General features: G+C 37.5%; 1 protein-coding gene and 1 pseudogene across 1 annotated transcript; both read left to right on the forward strand.

Annotated features, from left to right (window-relative positions):
* Window positions 1-18,398: 18,398 nt before the first annotated feature.
* Window positions 18,399-20,154, forward strand: LOC124983222 (polypeptide N-acetylgalactosaminyltransferase 1-like). The gene has a single exon (XM_047550301.1). It carries the CDS (start codon window positions 18,404-18,406, stop codon window positions 20,081-20,083), a length of 1,680 nt encoding a protein of 559 aa, XP_047406257.1. The 5' UTR covers window positions 18,399-18,403; the 3' UTR covers window positions 20,084-20,154.
* A 203-nt stretch (window positions 20,155-20,357) lies between these two features.
* On the forward strand, window positions 20,358-20,889 carry LOC124982777 (purine nucleoside phosphorylase-like; annotated as a pseudogene).
* Window positions 20,890-21,278: the final 389 nt, after the last annotated feature.

Consider the following 21,278-nt stretch of genomic DNA (forward strand, 5'->3'; position numbering starts at 1 on the left):
TATGTGGGCTGATTTATTGCTTTCTAATATGTTCCATTGAATCATGTGCTTATTCATGTACCCAACTATCCTATTTAAATTATTATTACTTTATAATATATTTTAGCACCAATAGAATTATTTAATACTTTTCTTATTAGAATTTTTTTTTTTTTTTTTTTTTTTTGCGGTACTGGGGATCGAACTCAGGGCCTTGTGCTTGCGAGGCAAGCACTCTACCAGCTGAGCTATCTCCCCAGCCCTAGAATTTTCTTAAAAATTCTTTTTGCTCATTAATTTTTCTATGTGTAATTTATTTATTTATTTAATTTTTGGTACCAAGGATTGAACCCACTGAACCACACATCCCTGCCCCTTTTATTTTTAATTTTGAGACAGGGTCTCACTGAGTTTCTTTAGGGCCTTGCTAAGTGCTGAGGATGGCTTTGAACTTGGAATCCTTCTGCCTCCAGCTCCTGAGTCACTGGGATTACAGGTTTGCACTATCATGCCTGGCTGTGTGTGTATTTTAGAATCAAGTTGGTAGAAACTAACCTTTCTTTGTTGATTTTTCATAGCCCAGGACTTGATATTTCTTTTTAATTAAAATTACCTTTTATGTTCTTCAGTAGTATTTTAAAGAATTTTTCACATACATTTTGCAATTAAAGGATTTATGGAGGACATCTTTATAAAACTTTGTTGTTACTACTATTGTCAATAGGGTAACTATAAGTTTACATTTTCAATTGCTTTGTTTATATATGTAAAGGCTATTGATTTCTATTATTAATCAGTCATTGTTCTGATATTTTTCTTTGAGTGGCTTATTTCTTCATAGCCTATTTTATTTACTAGAATGTAAATCTCATGTAGACCTGTCTTGTCTGTCTCATCACTGCTTTATTTCCCAGCCACAGATACAATGTTTGCCTCAGAGAAATTTCTCAAATATTTGAGTGAATGAATGAGTGAATATGTAAATGGGGATAATAATACCCATTTTACAGAGTTGTCAGGGATTGTTTTATATATTTTCTTTTCAAACAGTTGGTACTTAACAGGTACTCAATATTTGACTATAGTAGTATATTTATTTAGAAAACCTTCAAACCTACAGATAAGTTGAAAGATGAGTGCAATGAACATTGGTATCACCTCTTCTAAATTCACCTATTGGTAATGTATTGTCACCACTGCTCCTTCTCCTCTTTCTTTCCTCTTTCCCGCCTCCACTCTTCTCTCTTACTAAACCGTCTGAAAGGACGGTTGCACAAATCACCTTTCCTAGCCTATAAATGCTTTTGTATAAAATTTCATAGTAGAGACATTCTTCAAACACTGTCACTACAACCTAAGAAAGCCGTATGAAACCATAACATTACTGTATAAACTCATACATAAAATTTCCCAAATTGTTCCAAATATGTCCTTTAAATATATAGAATTCTGCATAGAATCTATATTTCAGTGTTTCTCTAGAGAAATAGAACCAAAGTATCTATCTATCTATCTATCTATCTATCTATCTATCTATCTATTTTTCTATCTATTATAAGGAGTTGACTTGTGCAACTATGGAGGCTGAGCTGTCCCATGACCTTCATCTGCAAGTTGAAAACCAAGCAAAATTAGTTGCAGTCTGAGTCTGAAGACCATAGAACCATGGGTCAATGGTCCAAGGGCATGAGAAAATTGATGTCTCAGATCAATCAATGGGGCAGGGAGATGGGGAGAAAGAGAGAGAGAGAAAGGGAGAGAGAGAGATTGACTCTTTCCTGTGCTTTTTTTTTTTTTTTTTTCTTCCTTCTGTTCAGGCCCTCACTGGACTGGATAACGCACACCCACATTGGGGAGAGTAATCTGCTTTACTCAGTCTACTGATTCAAATGCTAATTTCATCCAGAAACACCCTCATGGACATAACCAGAAATAATGACCATAGAGAACTCCCCATAAACCCGTAGGTACAAGCTGAGAGAGAAGACAGTATAGCAAGAGTGGGCACCATGGGTATTTGGGATGCTTCTTTATGAAACTAACTTTATGTCTTTGAAGTCTGCTTGGGCTTCATCAAGTACATACTATTTTCCCTTGACATTGAAGTCTTGCTGTACACAGTCAACTTAATGACTTGGTGTTTTGGATAACACCTAGTTTATGATGGGCTGCTCAGGTAGCATGGTACTTGGTGGCTCATGGTTAAATGTTTGGTGTCTGCTAACACTGTTTATGGCCAAGAGCTGTTTCCTGATAACAGAACAGTTATCCACAGAGGATGGCAGAGCTTTGCTCCAACATTCTAAGAGCTGGTTCTGCAAGTTACTTAGAGGGCTCCAAAAAGCATCCCTATTGGACAATGACATGTCAAACATCATTGGATCTACTGGATTGTATGGCCCAAATGGCCAGCATCCTGGGCCCGCTACAGAGCCTTCTCTTATTCTGGGCCTCACTAAAAACTAGCAGTTTTTTGGTCATTCAGCAAATGGGCTAACAACTAAATATAGAATATGTTGCCTCTCAAATTCAGAGATCTCCTGATATCGTGTCTTCTATTTGGTTGTGAAAGGGGACAGAGGCAACAACTTATCCTTTACCTTATGCATAGACTGAAAGTTTATTTCCCTTCAAATTTCACAAATTTCAAATTTCATCACCAAAATGATGGTATTTAGAGGTGGGGACTTTGAGAAGTGATTAGGTCATTACAGCAGAACCCTCACAAATGGGACTAGGTCCTTATAAAAGGGACTCCAGAGAGCTCCCTTGTTCTTTCTACCATGTGGAACACTGCAAAAGATGACCCTCTAATAAACCAGGGAGCTGGCTCTCACCAGACACTATCTATCAGCACCTTGATCTTGTTTATGACACCCAGTTTTTAGTAATTTGTTACAGCAGCCCAAAAGGACTAAGATACTTTAGGAGAAATATCTCAACCCCATACCACTGAACTCCTAGAATTTTGCTGAAGTAGGTCCTCAAAGTTTTATTGGATTAATTTCTCACTCTTTGACATGCAAATATCTTGCCATTATGTCTACAGTAGTTGCTACTTTTTGCTCCCCAAGTCTCATAAGCATAATGCCATCAATGTAATGAACCGGTGTAATATCTTGTGGAAGGGAAAAGGGAAAGAGGGACAAGATCCCTGTGAACCTGTGGGGCATGGTGGCTCATGCATACCTGAAATCTCAGCTACTTGGAAGGCTGAGGCAGGAAGATTGCAGGTTTGAGGCCAGCTTGGGCAGCTTTGTGAGATTCTGTCTCGAGGGCTGGAGTTGTAACTCAGAGTTAGAAGGTCCCTGGGTTCCATTCCCAGGACTACCCACCTCACACCCCCCCGCCAAAAAAAAAAAAAAATCATAGTGAACCAAATTACAACATGGGTCTGAACAGTAGAAATGCCCCTTAAGATAGACTAATATATTCATGATCTTTCCAAATGAAAACAAACTGCTTTTGGTGATCTTTACTAACATGTATGGAAAGTGAGAATATATGTTAATTTGCTCAAGTAATAAAACCATGTCTGATACAGCAGTTACCCAATTAAGCATGTGATAATCCATTATCATTCTCTAAGATCTTTCTTCTAAACAGGGTCAACAGGCAAGTTGAATGGGGATGATGTGAGAATCACCATCCCTGCATCTTTCAGGTCCTTGATGATAATACTAATCTCCATAGTCCCTTCAGGAATATGCTATTGCTTTTAGTTTACTATTTTCTTGGGTATAGGCTGTTGTAGAAGTTTCATTTGGTCTTTACCAGCATAATAGCTCTCATTTCACAAGTTAGGGAGCTGATGTAGGCCAATCCCAGCTACCATGTGTGTCTATTTTAATTGTAGCCTAGGTAATGGGAAATGACTACAAGATGGGCTCGGGACTCATTGGATGTCCTGGGAGTTAGAGCTGAACTGAAATTCCTTACTTGATCTCCATTTGCCCATCCTCTGACTGATGGACCACAGATGTTTTGGGTCTTCTGGAATTAGTGTGTTCTCAGATCCAATGTCAATAGTTGCCCAAGGTCTAATTATTTCCTTTTCTTCAACAAATAGTTACCCTGGTCTTAGGTGCCTTTTCAGAAGGCTGGGAGAAGGATTAACTGAATAAGTATTTGGTATCATTTCAGGGTCTTAACTCAAGAGGATCCAACTTCCTGTTCATTCAATGGGTTCTGGATCTAAGTCAAGTCTGGGAATTGATTGAGGGTCTGTGATTCTGTTTTTCTGATACAGTCTAGACTTTTTGTCCTCCTGCCCTCAAAGGCCTGAGTGCCTGGGATGGCAGGTGAGCACCGCTGTACTGGCTTGATTCTGCTGTTCTTTACACTAACCAAACTGCTTTGTGTTGAATGTTTGTGACCTCTCAAAATTTGCATGTTAAAACCCCAATACCAAATGCGGTGTTACTTGGAGGTGGTTACTTTGGGAAGCAATTAGGTCATGAGGATGGAGCTCCCATGAATGGGATTAGTGTCCTTCTAAAAAGAGACACGAGACCTTGCTTCACAAGGCCTTCAATTTCAAGGCTGGATAGTCTCTGCCCATAGTCATGGTTATGGGGCTCCCTGGATTCCTGGGGTGCTGACCCCTACTCAGTATGGCTATGGGGCAGGGCCATTGTCCTAATGATTATGGAAAGTGGGATTTCTGTCTCTACCCATCTGCTCTGGAAAGGTGGAATTGCTGCCTTAGTGGGACCAGAAAGTGAGCAAGTCAAGAGGATTATTCTTGAATCTCAAGAATATTGTGCAGTTACCTTATTTTTTTATTTTATCATTTTAGTTTTCCATAATTATTTTACTCTTCTCCTTTTTTACCAGACTTAAAGATTTTTATAAGGTAGCAATACTAATATTTTTTTAACCTTTGCTGCCACCATGTGGTTCTTTTTCATTATTGCACATTAAGAAAAGTCAGCTGCTAACAGAACAAGGACAAATGTAGGAGACACACATTAAAATTGTTTTTATAAAAAATAATAATGCAAAGGATCTGAGGCATGAATACAGTTTTGTATATATTCTCTCAAATCCCACCAGTTGACATTTTTTTTTTTTTTTTTTTTTTTTGTGGTGCTGGGCATTGAACCCAGGACTTGTGCTTACCAACTAAACTATATCCTCAGCCCTAGTTGACATTCTTTATCAAACCAAAATGCATAATTTCTCTGGGGATGTATTAATTGTTGATCCTGACTTGTTGCCTACTGTCAGTTGTTTTTAAAATGGATTCTGGAAAAAATTACATAGGAAGCCAAACCTGGTATCTACAGTAGCTCCAAAATCTTAAAAATTTGTTAGTAGACTTTCATTTTGGTCTAGAATTTGTTATATTGGAGCAAAGCACTTTGACTTTTCCTAAATGAAAAAGAGAGAGAGAGAGGAAAAAAAAACATTTTAAAAAGTAGAATATGCTTATAACCCATTTTCCAGGCAAAATTTTCATAAAAATTTTCATGTGAAAAATATTGATTGCACATCTTTATTTAAAAAAGAAGCATATATTATCTTCAGGCATGACATTGAAGAGTAGATAGCCTTGTTCTTGAAAAACAACTGAAGAAAAACAGTGTTAAAGATACTAAGCCCAAAAAAGAGGGAAAAAAAGAAAAAAAGAAAAAAAGCTGGGGCTGGGATCGTGGTGGAGCACTTGCCTCACGCATATGAGGCACTGGGCTCGATCCTCAGCACCCCATAAAAATAAATAAATAAAGGTACTGTGTCCATCTATGACTAAAAATATTTTTAAAAAAGAAAAAATACTCAGCTAGTCAGCAATATAAATACTAAGATTACAATACAGATCAGGCATTAAAAAGTAAAGTGTCTGAATTTAGCACTCATGGCTAGTAAAGGATAAAATGAGTGTTTATGAAGAGAATGTGAATGATTCTTGACTATTTGAACACCAAATGGAAAATCATTTGATGCTATTTATGAATAGCATGAAACAAACCTTAAGTTGTAAGTCACATTTTTCTAGTGAAAAAGCCAAAAAAAAAAAAAAAAATCGCAGTGGGAAAACGCATAGAAAGTTACCATCAATGGAGTTAGCCATTTTGTGAAAAAATAATATATAAGACTTTAAACTGGACTCTGTAAACAACTGGGTAGGAAAGTCAAAGGGACATGTTGGTGGAAAATAAGAGAATAATCATTTTGCAGGGAAAGGGAATGGTTGTAGAAACTATTCATTATAAAATAAGGCCTTTAATATATTACTAATAGTAGTGGTTGTGAGGAAATAGAAAATAAATTTACTAAACGCAGCACCCACACAAGATACACTAAGAAATTTTGCCTACATAAGCCCCTACCTTCATTTAGAAATGTACCTATGCCAAAATTAGTATACTTCTGTGTTAATATAAAAATGAATGTATTCTAGCCAGGCATGATGATCACACCTGTAATCCCAGCAGCTCAGGGAGCTGAGGCAGGAGGATCACCAAGTTCAAAGCCAGCCTCAGCAACTTAATGAGGCCCTACAACAACAAATTAGTGAGACCCTGTCTCAAGGTAAAAAATTTTAAAAGGGCTGGGGATGTGGTTCTGTAGTTAAGCACCTCTGGGTTCAATTCCTGGTATTCCCCCCAAAACACACATATATTCTACACTGTACTATAGTTGATTTTTCATCCTGATGTGAAAAAAAAAAAAAAAAAAAGAAAGAAAGAAAACATCTTCATGAGTTCTGAAAAGAATCTGGGGGCTTAGGCATAATGGGTAAATTGGCTCAAGATCTGTGTAGATGTTTAAGTTTCCAAGTGGAGAATTGAGATGCTAGAAAACACTGAGAAATGAAAGGCAAGTAGAAAATCAAAAGCCAAGAGGAGAGTATGTTGGTTGCCATAGAGAAAGATCTGGAGAAATGAAGCTGTATAAATGCAGTAATTTCCAAATGAGAGAGATGTGGGCAAAGAATATCTGGAAGGACCCTCCTCATTTTATCTGCTCTTCACAAGTCATTTTTTGTTTTTGTTTTTTTCTGTTAGTTAAAAATTCTTATGTACTGTTTTTCTTTCTTCTTTATTTGTTCTTTTTAGATATACATGATAGTAGAGTATATTTTGATATATTATACATATGTGGAGTATAACTTATTCTAATTAGGATCCTATTCTTGTGGTTGTACATGATATGGAATTTCACTAGTGGTATATTCATATATGAACATAGAAAAGTTATGTCTGATTCATTCTACTGTCTTTTCTATTCTCATTCCCCTCCCTTCCTTTCCTTCCCCTCTGTCTAATCCACTGAACTTCTAATTCTTCCCTCCCCACCCCACTTGTTGTGGGTTAGCTTCCACATATCAGAGACAACATTTGGTCTGTGGTTTTTTGGGATTGACTTATTTCACTTAGCATAATAGTCTCCAGATCCATTCATTTACCAGCAAAAGTCATAAAGTCATTCTTTTTATGGCTGAGTAATATTCCATTTCACAAACCATTTCTGAAAATATGTCAGTTCAAGAAGGGAATACTTAAAAATAACAGAATGAATCAAACAACGTTACCCTATGTAAATTTATGATTACACAAATGGTATGCCTTTACGCCATGTACAAACAGAGAAACAACATGTTTCCATTTGTTTACAATAAAAAAAAAAAAAAGAAGGGAATACTTGGAAACCTCAAATTCAAATCTATATATGTTTGTATTCTAGGAAAATGCAGACCATAGGACTTCTATTACTAGTCCTAAGATTTTTATTGCCTGTCAATACTGATCCAAGGCAATGTTAAGATTCTTGTGTCATAATATCCTTTGCTTCACCAAAGAAGTATTCTTGGTAAGAACTTCTTTTTGTCTCTTTGGTTTAGGAGTTTGTATTTTCCCCCTTTTTCTTTTTATACAAATTGAATAGATAAGTTAAAACACTGGGTTTGATCCTATAAATCTGTAGAAAGAAAAATATTGCAAGACCTTCAACTAATAACGTTGACAATGTCAGGTTCTGGTCATTATGCTTTCAAAGGATCTTGTTACAGTCGCTTTCAAAGGATTCTTGTTACAGTCACATAGTACCTTGTCTTAAAGGTCACATGAAGGCTCTTGTTCCCCTCTAAGGTGAAAGTTGTACTCTCATTTTAGAAGTGTTCCCAACAATACCAACAGAAAAGTCACATAATTTTTCCTTCTGGCTCCAGCTACACTAGGTTATGCTTCCTCCGGGATTTATAGTTTCTATTTTTGGCCAAGATTTTGCCCATCCAAAATAACAAGTGACTCAATATCTTGTTTCCAATGCAATTATCTTAACATTTTACAGTTAGCAAAAAAAAATTTGCAATAGAGTTTTTCTTCCATTATAATATTCACAGAGGCTCTTATGGAAGGTAGCAGCATTCCTGAAATAGTAATACTTGAAGAATCACTCACCAAGACTGTGCAAAACTATTTTCCTGAAACATGGATCTGGGACTTGGTAGTAGTGAAGTAAGTAACTTCCATTTGTATGTTTTTCTTTGACTGTGAAAATATTATTTCATTACTTTCAACTATTTTTTATCAACAATTTCTGTCATTTAAAGGAAGAAAAAGGCCAATTTATAAAAATTCTGTTCCAATTGTACTAATCCATCAATTACAAACATATTTATATTTCTGTCACTCCCAGAAAATTAACATGATGACTAATCATAATGATGACTAGCTTTCTAGTTTCTCAGAAACATTGTATTAAGAAGAAATTTGAGGCAATCTTACGTGGAGTAAATCACTTGGGAGAATTATAATTTATAAAATTGTCAGATAGTATCTAAGAGTAGAAGTTCAGTGATAATTTCAAATCCATACTCATAACCATAGTTGGGAAAATAGAACTCTTGTAATACCTTTTATTTTTTCAACTTGAGCCCTGATTATACTGTACATTTTCTATAACTCTTTTGATAAGACTCAAAAGTATGGCATTAGGTCCCACTCATCAGTCACCATCTCAGAAATAACCAATTCACCTGCTTACTTTCTGTTCTTCACACGGTGTCTTCCCAGCTCATCAGGTGTGGCTGAAGTAGGAGGAACCGTCCCTGACACCATCACGGAGCGGAAGGCAGGGGCCCTCTGTCTGTCCAATGACACTGGGCTTGGTCTCTCTCCCACGGCCTCCCTCCGGGTCTTCCAGCCCTTCTTCGTGGAACTCACAATGCCCTACTCTGTGGTCCATGGAGAGGCCTTCACACTCAAGGCCACTGTGTTGAACTACCTTCCCAAATGCATCCGAGTAAAGATCTTTCCAAATGAATAGAAGGGAAAGAGGAAATTAGTATGTGTGAATCAAAAATAAAACTTGAATTTGAATTTTGAAAAGAAGAGGTTCACATTGGTCATGTAGTGATGTATGAGAGATTACACTTTATTTATGTATGATCTATCAACAGGTACAAATGTGTTCTACTGCCAGGTACAACTCATTAGAATGAATAAAATAAAACAATTAAAAATTAAAAAAAAAGAAAACTTGAAGCAAGGTTTTACTACTTCCTTTCTGGAGAACCTTTTCTTGGGTCCTTTGAAAATACTGCTTAGTCAGTACAGAGAAAATTCCCTCACTAATTAAAGTAGTCATTTATTGAAAAAAAAAAAAAAAAGAAAAGAAGGAGAGAAAATGAAAGATCACATTTGACCCATCAACACCTCTTCCAGAACCTTAAACAATTCCCTGATGCCAGCTACTTAATACAGTAACGTGTTGCTTAACCATGTAGATAGATTCTGAGAAATGGGTTGTTAGGTTATTCTATTATCACTCAAACACCATAGAGTGCACTTATACACACCAGATGGTGTAGCTCAATCAGTCCCTGTGGCCTCTTGATGCAATCAAGAAATGCGGTAAACATAAGAGGTGTGAGGTTGCTGCCAATTTAAAGTGACATATTGTATATACGTAAATATATATATATATATATAAAATCTACTATAAAGCATATATATGTGTTTATATATATGTATATGTGTATATATACATATATGTATATATTAGTAGACTTTAACATGACAATAAAAGGTACAGCAAAGCTAGGCATGATGGCACACACCTACAATCACAACTATTCAGGAGCCTAAGGTAGGAGAATTGCAAGTTCAAGGTGAGCCCAGGCAATTTAGTGAGATCCTATCTCTAAATAAATAAATAAGTAGGGTTGGGGATGTAGCTCAGTGGTAGAGTGCCCCTGGGTTCAATCCCCAGTACCTCAAAAAAGAAAAAAAAATGTATAATACAGTAAATATAAAGATTCTCCTGATTTCATGGCTTTCCCAAAAGAAAAAGACCAAGATTCTTACTGCCTCTGTGCAAACAGGAGACAAACTGTGTCCTGGTTTGTAACTCCCAAATCACTAGGTGAGTGAATGTTCTCTAAAGGGACTCTCTCTACTCAAAGATGATGAATATATGACGCTTCCTTAAATTAGGTTCTCCTCCTTGGGTCACGGAGAAGACTCCAGTCAATGTTGCTCTGACCTTGTACTTGCCTGTTTCTTAAACAAGGGACCAGCCCTTGAATTGCTCACAGAATTTAGGTTACCTTGAGTTTTGCGGGGATTTAAAGGATACCAAGTCCCTGGCACATTCAAGCTCATATCTGCAGGTCATGTATTTCAGGAAATATGAATTTCTCTGTGAGTGCAGAAATACTACAGTCTTCTGAATGCTGAGGTGCTGAGGTGGCTTTGGTACCTGAAATTGGGAAGAAAGACACAATTGTCAAACTCCTATTAGTTGAGGTGAGTTTGACTTGTTTTATGGTCATCCCGAGTCCAGAAAATAGAGCAGTATTCCTGTCTTTAATCTTTGGGGATAAAAGAATTATAAGAATGATACATGAACTCAGTATACTTCGTAGCATATGACAAGTTCATGTCTTAAAAGAGAGTGAGTTTTTTTTTTTTTTTTTTTTTTTTTTTTTCTACTTGTCTTTTAGCTATCATTAGCTAAAAGTTGGATTAGATATATTCCGTACCAATTTCTTTTTCTTTGGCTACACCTCTTCTTTCAGTTCCCTTTTTTCTCTACTTTTTCTTTTAATTATCCTTCCTTATTCCCTTCTCTTTTACCTGGGATCCCCTCAGATCTCTCAAACTTTTAGTCCTTTACTGATGTAATGAAAATTAGAAATCATCTAACTCAAGTCTGCCACTTCACCAGAATGAAAGCTTATGGATTATCTCCCAAAATTCCCATTTTAAAAACTTGGATCCTTAGTCCATTTTCATCTGACTTTTCCTTCCTTCCATCCAAGCCTGAAGGAATCAAGAAAGAATATTCCTTAAACTCCTTACTCGTGTATCAGGTAAGAGTCACTCAAAAACAGCAATAGGAAGATAATATCATTTTAAGTTGCAATAAATTTTTTCCACATATATCATCTAATTTTATTTTTTGTTCCTATTAAGAAATCAGAAATTTTATTCCTATTAAGAAATCAGACACTGTGTCCCTTTTTGCCCATTAAGCAAATAAGGAAACTGAATCTCATAGAATATCAAGACTTTAACTACATTAACATAGCTTTCTAAAGTACAATCAAGACGCCATATAGGATGTTTTCATTCCTCATTTGTAGCTCTTGTTATAATATAGGAACCTCTTCATCTGGCACATATAAAGGCTTAGAAAGGAAATAGCTCAGGGATAGTTAGGAAGAGCTCGGAATAAAAATTAACCTAAACTAAGGGGCAAAACATATAGGACATTTGATGAAAAACATGTTTCTTAGTCTTATGTAAAAATGAACTACTTCATGTCCAAAGACATTTCATGCATTAAGTGTATTAAATCATGAAAATATCATTACCATCATATTTTTCTCTCATTTTTGTGATATTACTTGCTCTTTTACCATTCTATACTTAATACCAAATGAACCACTTGAGAAAAGTCTATAGGAACTTATCACAAAAGGTAATTTTTCCTTCCACTAGGTATAAAATTAAGAAAGACAGATTTTAACTACTCATGTTCATGACTGTATTCCCTGTAGCTAGAATAGTGACTAGCATAAAATGATTTTCTGTCCTATGTGTTCAAAAAATGTAATTTGGAATAAAAATTTTAATTTTAAATAACTCCTCATCTAAAATCCATTGTACAAAAAAATTAACAAAGCAAAGAGGAGATAAAATAAATAGCTTTGTCAAAAGTGACAAACTAGCATCATATTCTCATGAAGTACATTTGAGAAAATTATCTTACCATTATTGAAAGTTTTAGAAAGGTTTTGTATAAAAGGTAGAAGATATGAAGAGAGTCACTGGTGATTAATGAGATTTATTTATGAAATATCCAAGAATAAAATAACAAAAGATCATCAGTCAGTTCTGGTTCTCTGGATATTTCATCACAAACTAATCTACCTCCCACTCCTCTCTGCCACACACACCCATAGCAAGGACTTCTAACAAAGTAGCATCCTCTAGTAGCTAGTGAAATCTACTGAGACCATGGCAACAGAGAGAGCATCCCAGAATGGCAAAGGTTCATATTTGGTTTATTTACTTAATTATTCTTATATGTTGGGTGTATATCACTACATAGGCCAAAGCTTAGGGCAAAGAAACAATTTGTCTTTGTATGTCTATAAAACATTTTAAGAAGGCTTCAATAGAAGTAGATAATCATAGATCACAAAAAACTGAGAGTCTTCTTTTAAACCACTGTTGTGCTATTCAATGCAGTGGGCAATCATAGAAGTAGAGATGTAGCTTGGCAAGCCACCTGGTACTAGGAAATGTGAATTTGGAATACTCAAATCATGAACATTTTCCAAGGAGATAGCCAGTCAAAGTTAGAGGTGCATTTCTAAAACCACTGTCCTTAGGACTTATTAGAAATAAAGATATTATACATAATCATTTATATATTTGAGTTGTTTATTTATCAAGATGCTGGAGTATCTGAAAAATTGCCCCTGAAGCTCCCACCAAAAGTAGTGAAAGATTCAGCCAGAGCCTATTTCTCTGTTTTGGGTGAGTCATTCAGTTCCTTGAGGACTTGGGACAATGGCCATTGTCACAACCCATGGACTCGCCACACCATTTTTTTTTTTTGTTGTTGTTGTTGTTTGTTTCTAAGTAGAATTTTTAACTGAATTTCACCTCTTTAATGCTTTTCCAATATTTCTGTTTCCTTAGTATCCACTTAGGTTCCAACATACCTGACCCTACCTTTAAATTAAATTCCTTCACATGAGCTGTATTTTAGAAGTGACTCTAAGTAAATTGCTGTTTGTTCTTGAAGATAATGGTTGTTCTGATGTCTCATCTCTCATTTTCAGGTGACATATTAGGTTCTTCCATAAAAAATATACAAATTCTTCTCCAGATGCCCTATGGTTGTGGAGAACAGAACATGGTCCTTTTTGCTCCTAACATTTATGTACTGAAATATCTCAATGAAATCCAACAGGTGATTCAGGAGATCAAAGCTAAAATCATAGGCTATCTGAATATTGGTAAGTAAGAGACAGAAAGTTTACTTTGCTGTTGTAAATATTCATTCCACAAATAGAATTAACTTTCAATAGAGGCATGGTAATGACCCTCTCAGAGGGACTTATATGCAGAAGCAGCTAGGACACATCAGTGGCTCTGTCTGGCTTCTTCAGCATCAGCCTGCACAGAGTAAGATTCTGTCTTACTCTGATGTATCACTGATACTTCATTAAACATCTAAAAACCTTCCATTCCAGTTTATCAGAAAGAGCTGAAATACAAACATCAAGATGACTCCTACAGTGTCTTTGGGGATCAAAATGGCAAGAATCAAGGCAGCACTTGGTAAGAAAAAGGCTTTGTGTGCTAGGCTTTCTGCAACTCTTGTTCTTCAAGGAAACCCTGTAATCTAGATATTAAGAACCTCATTTTATAGAAGCAGAAACTAATACCTAGGATTATTAAGTAAATGTCCCTAGGTTGCACAAATAATTTGCATAATTAAGATTATCTCAAGGTTTATCTGCATTGACTTCCAACATTTTTCTCAAAGACTCATACATAACAATTTTAGGCACTTAAGTTATTTTCCAGAATCCAGAGGTGCTAGAAACTAAGACTAGAAAAGTTATTTATATACATGTGTATATATATATATGTATGTATATAATATCTATTACTACCTTGCATTTAATAACAGTAATATTTTTCTGAGATGAAATACACAAACAATAGATAATAAATGAAAAAGAAATTAGTGGAAGAGGGAAAGGGGAAGAATTTAATATTTTGAGACAAAAACACAGACAAGAGGTTAATCAATATAACAAATTGAAATTTCTTATCTATCAAAGAAAATCAGGGAAAGGGAGAAACCCTACCACGAGAGCACAAGTGTCTTAGTAAATTACCAGAGTAAAAAGGAGCCTAAATCCCTGAAGCAATGAGAAAGTAAACCAGAAAAGCACTTGAAACTGCTTGGTAGTGGATTCATGGTAGGTAGATTCCAATGGCTTTGGGTGATCCCCCCACTCTAAGCACTCAGAACTTTTCATACTTACTCAGGAGTGTTGGGAGGACCCTCATGAAGCCTGTGTATATGAAGATGCTCCAAGAAAACAAGTTATCTTTATCACCTCACTTGTGGTCTTCCATCAGGTGTACAGTTTTTGTGTTCAAGATTCTTGTCCAATTGAGACTTCATCTTTATTAATGAAACACACATTACTCAAGTCCTCACCTGGCTCTCCAAGAAACAGAAGGACGATGGTTGTTTTAGGAGCTCTGGGTCACTGCTCAACAATGCTATGAAGGTGATTTCTTCTTTGTAAGCTAGCTGCAAACACAATGACTCACTAATCCATGATAATTTTTCTAAGGATGAAGATACATAAGAAGGGAGAAGGGAATTCCTAAATGAAGAGACTGAAAAATAGGAAAGGGCAACAGGTAGGAAAATAAATCCACATACCACTGAAGAGAAAGAAATAGAATCTAGGTTGGTAATGTACTTTAAACAATGGGGATGTAGTTAAGAAGAACTTCCAAAGAATCACAGAAGTGAAAAGATTGACCATGAGAAGAGAAAAACATCTTAAAGTGTTTCCTAAAGTGGAATTAATCTCTTTCTCTCTTTTATTTACAGGGTGGTATAGAAAATGAAGTCATCCTCTTGGTCAATATCACCATTGCCCTTCTGGAGATTCCATTCCCAATCTCTGTGGGTACCATTTTACTTTCCATCTTCCCAGATCACTATGAAATCTTTTGTCCTGTGGCAACCACACTCCTCCAAATGCCAAATGATATTTGGCATCTACCAAATCTCATCAGGAAGGAGCACTTGGGTTGGGGATGTAGCTCAGTGATAGAGTGCCTTCCCTAGCATGAGGTTTAATTTCTAGCATCAAAAAGAAAGACAAGAAGAAAAGGATCTGCCTGTTCAATAAAAATGTGAATGTGTTCCAAAACTAACCCAAAACAAATGTCCTCTAACACTGTTCTTATCATTTATATTTTAATTGTAATTTTTTAAAAATGAGAGATTTCTAGCATATAGGGATACAGACACACAAATATTTATAGCAGTGCAACTCATAATAGCCAAATTATAGAACGATCCCAAGTGCTCTTCAATAGATTAATGGGTGAAGAAAATGTGTTATATTCAACCATAAAGAAGAATGAAATGTCATTTTCTGGTAAATGAATGGAAATGGGGAGCATCATGCTAAGTGAAATAAGCCAGACTCAGAAAATCAAGGGATCAAATGTTTTCTCTCCTGTGTGAAAGCTAGAGCAAAGTAAGATGACAAAAAGGGAAAGGGCCAGATATCATAAGGATGGAGGGAATACCAGTAAAGTAGAAGAAGGAGATTGAGGAGGGGAAGGACAAATCAGAAAGGGGAGGAAACGTGGAAAGAATTTGACAAAATTACACTATGTACATGTACAGATCTACCATAGTGAATTTCACCTTTTATATCAATAAAGCACCAACTCAAAATAAATAGATAAATAAATAGAAGGACAATCAGTAGAGAAAGGTGCATAGGAGGAGGGAGAAGAGGAAGAAAGAGGAGGCACTGAAAAATGAAATGGAGCAAGTTAAATTTCATACATGTATGATTTATCAAAATAAATCCCACTATTACATGTAACTTTAATGCACTAATATAAGCACTTAAAAAAAGAGGAATGATTTCTTGCGGGGTACAGTGGGGTGCACCTGTAATCCCAGTAACTCAGTAGGCTGAGGCAGGTGGACCACAAGTTTGAGGCCAGAACAATAAATAAAATTCTAAATAATTATACGAATTATAGTGGAAATTATAGATTGGAGAGAACCATTATAGTCACTGAAGAACAGACAAAACAAAATTTGAGTTAGAGGATAAAAGATCAGTATTATTGTGATTAGTGGAGAGGAACATGCTAAGTGTTTTGGACTGGGAGAGAAGTGTCATACAGAAAAAAAGCAGAAATATAGAAAAAGAACTGAAAGTGAACCTACAGTGATCCCTCCTAGTACTCTGCTTAAAGACTGCAGCATGGGCAGACTTTGATTTTCCTCCTGAATAAGAGAGCATATGAATGGTTCAAGAGCAGACATTCCTTGATGTGTTTATTTCCCCAGAGAACTGACTTCAGCAATCATGCAGGTCCTGATTCAGAAAAGTCTGCAGTCAATATGTCAAAGATTTTCCCCAAAACCCTGTCCCATCCAAGGCCCATTCCCACGCTTTTCTCCCGTTGTGTCTTTCAGATGAAGCAGCTTCAGTGGCCCCTGTCACACAGGTAAGCAACTTACACTTCATGTCCCAAGCCTTCATTTTTTCCCTCAAAACCTGTTCTCCCAAATATAAAATCATCTCCGTCTTTCATCTCCGTCTTTTATTAGTATATGGATTTTTCATACTGCATAATGTAATGACAGAAATATACATCTTGGGAGTGGAGCACTAACTTTCTAGAAGGCTTCTCTAATTCCTTTATCAGAAGAGTCTGCTATATTTCAGGGTAGATATCTAATAGATCCCCCTTTACCACAGTTAGTTTTGTTTACTTTAGTCCTGTTATCCATAGCCAATTAGAATTATATTCACTCTTGGCAAGACCTAAATCATGCTGTTTATTTTCCTTTTATCTCCACAGATACAGAGAAGCACAATTTTTTTTTTTTTTTTTTTTAATTTGCTGTGCTGGGGATCGAACCCAGGGCCTTGTGCTTGTGAGGCAAGCACTCTACCGACAGAGCTACCTCCCCAGCCCTGAGGAGCACAATTTTTGAGGCATATATCTGCAAACTGTGCTTTCCTGGAATTCTCAAAATAAGGACGCTCTAAGAGAATTGTTTTATCTCTGCAATACAGACTGACCAAGTTGAATAAACAAACATATTTCTAGAGAGTCTCTATCATTAATTCCTTCTTCATTCAATTCAATTTATTCTACTTGCACTGTACCCTGTACTTGCAATGAGCAAAAAAAAAAAAAAAAAAAAAAAGACATTCTAATGGAGGTAAGAGCATAGATTATAAAATTGGGAACAATTCAAAACAGCCTTAATATTATAGAACTTCAGAATATACACAGTAAAGTAATAGTAATTTGAGAAAGCTTTTATCTCTCTTCTTCAAAAAACAAAGCCTTTTTTGATGGAGAGATTAGTAATAATAAGAGCATAATACATATCTGGGTGGAAAAGCATTTTTTGCACTAGCAGAAGGAGTGGTCTTTAATGCCAGGTAAAATGACCAGCCTAAGTAGATAGGTGTTCCACATTGCAGAATGGTAAAGATCAATAGATTAGTTAATAAGTATTTTAAGGTGGGAGACAGAATAACATTATGGCATTTCACTGAGTTAGAAATTAGTTGGCTTGACTTAAGAGTTCAAAACCTGCAACTGGCCGCCGAGCACGCCGCGCGCTGTGAGGACCGCACCCGAGCGGCCTGCGGGCGGCCCTGCGGCCCCGGTCAGCGGCGCTGAGGGGGCCCAGAGCGAGCAGCAGTGGCGGCAGCATGCGGGGCAGCCCCGACTAGCCCGCCGAGCCCTGGAGGCCCTCCGCTGAGGCGGGGGCGGGCGCGGCGGAGGCGGGGCTCGCGTCGGGCCCGCCCGCCCGCCAGGGGAGACGCCGGCAGTGGCCGAGGAGGCGGCGCGGCGGACGGCGGCCCGAGAGTAGCGCCCGCGCTGCGGCCCGCGGGACCGCGCCGCGACCGCCCGGGCCGGCCCGGAGGAGCGCCCGCCGCCGCCGCCGCCGCGCGCGGAGCGAGGAAATGTGGGACACATGGATTTGGAATATGAATTCATTTGAAAAACCGCTTTGGGGGTGTGAACGTGATTTCTGATGAAACTGGATTGGAATTATTTTCATGATCTTTGTATATATATATATATATATATATATATATTTTTTTTTTTTTTTTTTTTTTTTTTTAATTTTGCATTTGACTTAAAGTGCCATGAGAAAATTTGCATATTGCAAGGTGGTCTTAGCCACCTCCTTAATTTGGGTACTGTTGGATATGTTCTTGCTGCTTTACTTCAGTGAATGCAACAAATGTGATGAGAAAAAGGAGAGAGGGCTTCCTGCTGGGGATGTTCTAGAGCCAGTACAAAAACCTCATGAAGGTCCTGGAGAAATGGGGAAACCAGTCGTCATTCCTAAAGAGGATCAAGAAAAGATGAAAGAGATGTTTAAAATCAATCAGTTCAATTTAATGGCAAGCGAGATGATTGCACTCAACAGATCTTTACCAGATGTTAGGTTAGAAGGGTGTAAAACAAAGGTGTATCCAGATAATCTTCCTACAACAAGTGTGGTGATTGTTTTCCATAATGAGGCTTGGAGCACACTTCTGCGAACTGTCCATAGTGTCATTAATCGCTCACCAAGACACATGATAGAAGAAATTGTTCTAGTAGATGATGCCAGTGAAAGAGACTTTTTGAAAAGACCTCTAGAGAGTTATGTGAAGAAACTAAAAGTGCCAGTTCATGTAATTCGAATGGAACAGCGTTCTGGATTGATCAGAGCTAGATTGAAAGGAACTGCAGTATCCAAAGGCCCGGTGATCACCTTCTTAGATGCTCATTGCGAGTGCACGGTGGGATGGCTGGAGCCTCTCTTAGCAAGGATCAAACATGACAGGAGAACAGTGGTATGTCCTATCATTGATGTGATCAGCGATGATACTTTTGAGTACATGGCAGGCTCTGATATGACCTATGGTGGATTCAACTGGAAGCTCAATTTTCGCTGGTATTCTGTTCCCCAGAGAGAAATGGACAGAAGGAAAGGTGATCCAACTCTTCCTGTCAGAACACCTACAATGGCAGGAGGCCTTTTTTCAATAGACAGAGATTACTTTCAGGAAATTGGAACATATGATGCTGGAATGGATATTTGGGGAGGAGAAAACCTAGAAATTTCCTTTAGGATTTGGCAATGTGGAGGAACTTTGGAAATTGTCACTTGCTCACATGTTGGACATGTGTTTCGGAAAGCTACCCCATACACATTTCCAGGAGGCACAGGGCAAATTATCAATAAAAATAACAGACGACTTGCAGAAGTGTGGATGGATGAATTCAAGAATTTCTTCTATATAATTTCTCCAGGTGTTACAAAGGTAGATTATGGGGATATATCATCAAGACTTGGTCTAAGACACAAACTACAGTGCAAACCTTTCTCTTGGTACCTGGAGAATATTTACCCTGATTCTCAAATTCCACGTCACTATTTTTCACTGGGAGAGATACGAAATATGGAAACAAATCAGTGTCTAGATAACATGGCTAGAAAAGAGAATGAAAAAGTTGGAATTTTTAATTGTCATGGTATGGGAGGCAATCAGGTTTTCTCTTATACTGCCAATAAAGAAATTAGAACAGATGACCTTTGCTTGGATGTTTCCAAACTTAATGGCCCAGTTACCATGCTCAAATGCCCCCACCTAAAAGGCAACCAGCTCTGGGAGTATGACCCAGTGAAATTAACCCTGCAGCATGTGAACAGTAATCAGTGCCTGGATAAAGCCACGGAAGAGGACAGCCAGGTGCCCAGCATTAGAGACTGCAATGGAAGCCGGTCCCAGCAGTGGCTTCTTCGAAATGTCACCCTTCCAGAAATATTCTGAGACCAAATTTTTAAAAAAAGAAAAAATTAAGGATTGACTGGGCTACCTCAGCCTACATTTCTGCCACATTCTTAAGTAGCAAAAAAGGAAAAGTGCTTTCCTCCTCTGCGGGATGTAGGTTTATCAGCCTTTAAAACTCAAACTCCTCTAGCTTTTCACTAGCTGTGAACCAGCCTTCCTGTCCAAGGACGTGAAACTGCATAGTAGTGAGACTGTGCACACTGATGTTTACAAGATTGAAAGAGTCTTTCATCAAGAATCATGGGAAAGAATATTCAGTCCCCGAAGCACAGTGCCAGGTCATGTTGGTCGATTGGTGTTTGGGTTCCTGAATGGCAAGGCCTGTGTGATGATGCAAGGCAGGTTCCACATGTATGAAGGCTACCCGCTCTGGAAGGTTTGGAGTTCGTTTCCCTGCCATGTCTGATGCTTACGACCGGAACATAAGGGAGAAGGCTCTAAGTACCTGGAAACAAATGGGGGAGAAGCGAGAGCTACAGGAAGGCACCTATGTGATGTTGGGGGGCCCCAACTTTGAGACTGTGGCAGAGTGTCGCCTGCTGCAGAAGCTGGGGGCGGACGCTGTTGGCATGAGCACAGTACCAGAAGTTATAGTTGCACGACACTGTGGACTTCTAGTCTTCGGCTTCTCACTTATCACTAACAAGGTCATCATGGATTATGAAAATCTGGAGAAGGCTAATCATGAGGAAGTATTAGAGGCTGGAAAACAAGCTGCACAGAAACTGGAACAGTTTGTCTCCATTCTTATGGCCAGCATTCCACCCCCTGACAAGACCAGTTGAACAGCCCTGGAGTGGTCCAACCCCTAATGAGATCCACATAACTACCACCTACTTTTGATTGATGAATTCAGGCCATTAACATTCAGGGTTATTATTGAGATATGATTTGTATTCCCGGTCATTTGGTTCATTTTTTAAATTTTATTTATTTATTTATTTCTTTTTTGACACATCTTGGTTCCTCCTTTATTTGACAGTTCCTTTAGGATAATTCCTCCCTTTGCTGATTTGCGTCTTTGTTTTTCATCTCTTCCTCATGGAATATTTTGCTGAGAATATTTTGTAATGCTGGCTTTCTTTTTGTAAATTCTTTTAGCTTTTATGTATCATGGAATGATTTTATTTCATCGTCAAATTTGAAGGTAAGTTTTGCTGGGTATAAGATTCTT

Source organism: Sciurus carolinensis, chromosome 4, assembly GCF_902686445.1.
Source record: "Sciurus carolinensis chromosome 4, mSciCar1.2, whole genome shotgun sequence".
NCBI lineage: Eukaryota > Metazoa > Chordata > Mammalia > Rodentia > Sciuridae > Sciurus > Sciurus carolinensis.

Excerpts from the sequence above, each read along its gene's own strand:
- LOC124983222 (XM_047550301.1), top strand. The coding sequence starts at position 18,404 with ATGAGAAAATTTGCATATTGCAAGGTGGTCTTAGCCACCTCCTTAATT.